General features: G+C 41.0%; 1 protein-coding gene across 3 annotated transcripts in view; it reads left to right on the top strand.

Moving 5' to 3' along the window:
- The window catches only part of LOC147627013 (uncharacterized), a 5,214-nt gene extending 1,198 nt beyond the window's left edge, over positions 1-4,016 (top strand). For 2 of the 3 annotated variants that reach the window (XM_086816131.1, XM_086816132.1), the window contains exons 4-17: positions 345-476; positions 565-967; positions 1,173-1,268; positions 1,359-1,438; positions 1,552-1,627; positions 1,713-1,895; positions 2,020-2,124; positions 2,236-2,331; positions 2,480-2,572; positions 2,650-2,691; positions 2,786-2,827; positions 3,008-3,135; positions 3,233-3,359; positions 3,570-4,016. In XM_086816131.1, coding sequence (XP_086672257.1) covers positions 345-476; positions 565-967; positions 1,173-1,268; positions 1,359-1,438; positions 1,552-1,627; positions 1,713-1,895; positions 2,020-2,124; positions 2,236-2,331; positions 2,480-2,572; positions 2,650-2,691; positions 2,786-2,827; positions 3,008-3,135; positions 3,233-3,359; positions 3,570-3,758 — 1,792 coding nt within the window. In that variant the 3' untranslated portion in view covers positions 3,759-4,016. The remainder of the gene's footprint in view (positions 1-344; positions 477-564; positions 968-1,172; positions 1,269-1,358; positions 1,439-1,551; positions 1,628-1,712; positions 1,896-2,019; positions 2,125-2,235; positions 2,332-2,479; positions 2,573-2,649; positions 2,692-2,785; positions 2,828-3,007; positions 3,136-3,232; positions 3,360-3,569) is intronic. The other variant, XM_086816130.1, reaches the window with a different exon arrangement.
- Positions 4,017-5,230: the final 1,214 nt, after the last annotated feature.

Genomic DNA, 5,230 nt, shown 5'->3' on the forward strand with positions numbered 1-5,230 from the left:
CAATGCTTTGTACCCTGAAAGCTACACTCGGATATGTCTGATACTGATGCTGGATTTCTACATTTGATGGTCTGCTGGGACAAGTGCTCATTGTTGATATAAAAGAGTGACAATCGACAAAGGCATGTGTTGAGCTTACCCCCATAGCACTATTCCAGGCCCAAATAGCACTATTGCATGGAAAAGTTACACCACCTCACATATGCAGCCACACTCACAGACACGCATGTGCATACAACACACATATTAAGCGCTGTTCTAACGTAACAGCAAAGTTGATGCCTTTTTAAAACAAATTTAGTTTGTGTGAAAAAATACGTGCTCTTTTTGTTTTTTTGAGCCAGGCGGTTGGAAGGTGGAAGGGTTTTGGGCACCCAGCTGGACAATTTCCGCCAATTCATACAAAACGAGCAACGGGATGAGTTCCGACGGAAGCAAAGCGACTTCCATTTTTACTCAAAGGATGATGTTGACATGTATGAGATTATCCAATGGAGCCAAATACAGTGAACTTTTATGTCAATCCAGTGTAGATGTCTGCTTCCTAATCATAGCAATTTTCAGGTTGCTACATGCTGACAATGAGGAGGATGAAGAACATCAAACCACTCCAGCTAAAACTACCACCAAAACCCCACATGATGATTTGTTCAAGACTAAGGCCACCAGGATGGATGTGGATGATACGATTTTTGGTCCAAAAACCCCAGGTTCAGTAAACAAGTCTAAGAGCCGCCATGAAAACAGCAGCCCTGCCACACCCTTCAACCAAAGGTCAACCAAACTCAATGTCCAATTTGTTTTGAACAAGGACCTTCCTGATATGCATGTGGCTGAGCCTCTCGAGAGTGTATCAGAGGATGATGTTTTGTGGCGGCTTCGACCAATCCAAACGTCTGAATTGCGTATCTTGAGTGGGGTACCGAAGCCTGGGAGCCGATTTATGTTTGACCGGACTGAGGACAGGGTACACCATTCTACCTTGAGCATGCCCCCATAGCACCACTCTAAGCCAGAAATCCAGATAGTGTTTTTTTTTAACATCATGCTTTGTATATATATATACTTAGATGAATCTAGGAACATGCCCAAATTCACCTTTTAGGAACGTGCATGTTATATACTCATGCTTTGTATGCCAAAGGAATTACCACACAGTGCTTTGATGACAGTTTAATGCCTTGGAAAAGAGGATCAAGGATTTTGCCAAGGTTCTCGCTAAGAGTGAGGGTTTGGCAGTGGATAATGAAGTCTTTGTGGCATCACAGGTAAAGCCAACAACAGCAATATTTGCCTGAGTGACCCATGTAAAGACATTACCTGTTGTTTCATCTAACATGTCAGAACTATCAATGTAGGAGCGCACCTTTGTGGTTGGAATGGTGTGCTGTGATGGAGAGGGCCACTTAAATGACAAGTCCGTGCTTCTTCAAGGGAGGTAAGCTTAATGTAACTTGCTGGAAGTGTTTTTATTATGATTTTACAAACAAGGGAATGATATGAATGGAGTACTCTGTTTTTTAACTGATTAATGTTACTTTTTTCTTGCAGTGTTGAGCATTCAGGTGGACATAGAGTGCGCCTTGATCTCAACAGCTTGGAACGGTTCTCTCTTTTCCCCGGTCAGGTGAATGTTCGGTTGCAACCTCAGCATATTTGTTTAAAGACCAGAAACCCATAGGAAGCATGATATTGTACCATGTTATGTACAGATTATTGGAGTAGAAGGCCACAATCCAAGTGGTCATTGTTTGGTTGCTTCCCGCATAGTGGACTCCATCCCAATGCTTGTGCATGATGAGGCCTCTGAATCTCAGGCGCCTCAATCCAAACGGCAGGTGCTTGATGCAAGCATATCCATATCTGCAAACAGAAAGTCCAAGCATTTGTCAATGGTATGCAAAAAATGATCTTCTTAGGATGTGTGTATTTGTCCCAACTGGAAGTATATACAGTCTTTTCAATGGATTGAGGTTTTAACCATTGTGAGTATAACCCCTCATTGTGTACGGTGAAAAGGTTGTTGCAGCGGGACCTTTCACGACAAGCGATAACCTTGCATATGAGCCTTTAGTGGAGCTTCTAGATTTTGCGAGGAAGAAGCAGCCCAATCTCCTACTACTGGTTTGTGTAGCTCTAATCCCTTTGTTTATTTGGAGCTTAAACTTCATGGAAGAGAATGAAGTGCCTAAATATCATCGAGCAAAGTAGATCAAATCTTCATATTCTTTGCAGATGGGCCCCTTTGTTGATTCTGAGCATCCTCAAATCAAGCTTGGTGCTGTTGATAGAACATTTCATCAGATATTCCAGGAAGAAGTCAGAACAAGGGTAAGGCTTCTTCATCTTGGACTCGCTTGAGTACCTAAAAGGTTTTATAGTCATCCCTCGCCGGCCCATTGGATGGGAGAGATCCCCCATGTACAGGCTTCATGAAGTATTTTATTATAGTCTATGGGATGATGTGGTTTTCAAACAGATTGAAGAGTATTGTGAAGAGATGGGAAGCGGTGCTAGGGTGGTATTGGTTCCATCAACACGAGATGCCCACCATGATTTTGTGTTTCCTCAGGTAGATTTTTGGTTCAAGTTATGCTGCCTTGTATATGAAAAGACTTGGATTCTGATCCATGCTTCTTTCCCATGTAGCCTCCATTTGATACTACCGGTTTTAAAGATCCAGATCATCAGGTACCTGTTGCGATCTGCTAGCCAAATATATGTGCATCAATCTCAGCCTATGGTGATCTCATACCAATATGCTTGATTCCATTTTTGGTTGCAGATCACTTTGTTGGGAAATCCTGGGCTCTTCTCATTGAATGAGGTATGATTCCTGTGTGAGCTTTTATGATTGTCACCAAGTCCTCACCTATGCGGAAGCATGCAAGGAAGCTAGAAGATCATCAGTGGGGCTACTTGCAAGGAAATACTAGGAGCATAGTACACATCGCATGTTTCAGCACGACAATGTGGGGTGGATAGTGATATGATCCTTTGAGTGCAGTTGACAATTGGATGCTGCACAGTAGATGTGTTACGGCACTTAAGCAGCGAAGAAGCGGCACGGGCTCCTGCAGGTGCTTCGAGTGATAGACTTGCAAAGCTAGCTTCTCACATAATCGGCCAACGCAGGTTGTGTTTTCACCTACCTCTTTGGTCTTTCAAACACTGAAGATATCTTTCTGGAGGCATGTGTCTGATACCACATTCCTCATTGTTGTATGAGCAGTTTCTATCCTCTTTTCCCAGCAGCTGCTGGTGTGCCTCTCGATCTTTCACTCTCTGTTGGGGCTTTGCCATTTTCTAACCAACTGGAGATTTTGATCACACCTTCTGATCTATCTCCATTTGTCAAAGTAAGTGCAAGGCATGTCTTTCAACACTCCCAAGTCCCAAGTAGCTGCATTGTTGGAACATCACTCTTCTTTGCATGCAATGTGTGCTAGCCTTTGTTTCAAATTGTCCCTAGAATGTGTTTGAATGGCAATTGACGTCTTAACCATGTGTTAGCATGAAGCAAAAATGAGAACCAGAAAAGATGATTATTTTCTGCTTGTCTGTTGCAGACACTAGGATCTATGCATGATTCTCAGTGGAATAAGGAAAAGTATGGGAGTACATTATGCATAAACCCTGGCAGGCTTGCCAAAGGCATGCATGGTGGCACTTTCACTGACATGTTCACAAATCCATTGCCTGATGATGGAAAGGAGCAGTGGCCAGAACGTGCGAGGGTTTCAATCATTCGATTATAATGCAATTCTTAACACAGCTCTCAAGCAGTACACACCTATTACAGCTTTGTATACAAAGTCTCTTTGAACTTACAGCGAGCCTGTTTGTAACATGCCAAAGTGGGCACTTTTTTCTTCATGTCCCTGATATCTTTCTTTTTTTTGCCATAAGTTTGTTTGCTGTCAGAGCTTGGGTTTCAGCTGTCTAGAGCAGGTGGTGAAGCTTTATTTCTTTGTTTTATCCAGTTTCCTCTGACAAGTCTTTCCATCCACTTGTGCTCTGGCAATCCATTTCATCCAATTGATAGTGTTAACTTATTTTATAAGTAATCTTGATGGATAAGTATGTCAAGCAGGCTACTTTTTGCTTTATAGACATGTACACACATGCATACATGCTTCTGCATACACACTACATTGAGGCATTCGTGAGAAATACAAAACTTAAGCTCATGAATTATGTCTAGTATGTCCATAATAGATGAATGAGGGATCCTTGTATCTCCTTACAGTTCTTAATTACATTAGTCCTTTGATCTTTCCAAATCTGGCTGCCAAAGTCCTTAAAAGAGTGTTGACTACAGTAGTCTACAGCACCACATTCTAGCCTGGGTCGTACCCTGTCCTTGCATGTAATTACTCTTTCATAAAAAGATGTTGAAGTAGATAGGAAGTTTGTAATTAGAACACCTAAGCACCAATAATGGCCATTAGTTGATTGCTACGAGTTGGTTAATTGTGGAAGCTCACCCAATCTTTTTTGTGGAAGCTCACCTAATCTTTTTTTTAAAAGTGCATTTTTAATGCCTGTTTGTGACTAATGGATATGAAACTATGACATCTTTTATATTTTCCATGTGGGAGAGTTTTTGAAATATAAAACAACTAACTCATTGGAATATTCTTTGCTTATTTAAATAACAAGAGCAAAACATTAGGAGACATTGACTTTGCTCCTTTCCAAAACCCTATCTTACCTTATAAACCAATAATAATATAAATTGTCTACCTTAGGTTTGTCTAGTTGCTCGCATGAAATATCTTAGCTCTAGATGTGAGGACTAAGAAAAACTTAGTGATGAGCAAATTCAATCACAATTCCTTAAAGGGTTGACAAACAAGGAATTGCACAAATTTGTTGCTAGTGATGCATCCCACATCATTTGATTGATGTTGTAGAATGGCAATCAACTTAGATTATTAGATCCTTGCAAATTTTTTGATTTGCCTCCATTCTCACATGCTGCATTATTTGATCAAGTAACCTTGTGCTAAGTCTTTCAATTATGATTGTTGTCCCCTCTTTCTTGTTTGGATTGGATTGGACCTTCTTATCACACCTTCACAATAAATCCTTGATAGATGATAAAGTTGGGTTCTCTCTATCATATTTGCATGACTACTCACAAAATCATGCAAGATTTGAGTGCCAACACTTAGAACCAAGTCCTCTTTCTTATTGTGCCATTTGTGCACGCCTTGGACATGACAAC

Source organism: Cibotium barometz, chromosome 21 (genome assembly GCF_041138505.1).
Source record: "Cibotium barometz isolate CiBa-2024 chromosome 21, ASM4113850v1, whole genome shotgun sequence".
NCBI classification, from domain to species: domain Eukaryota; kingdom Viridiplantae; phylum Streptophyta; class Polypodiopsida; order Cyatheales; family Cibotiaceae; genus Cibotium; species Cibotium barometz.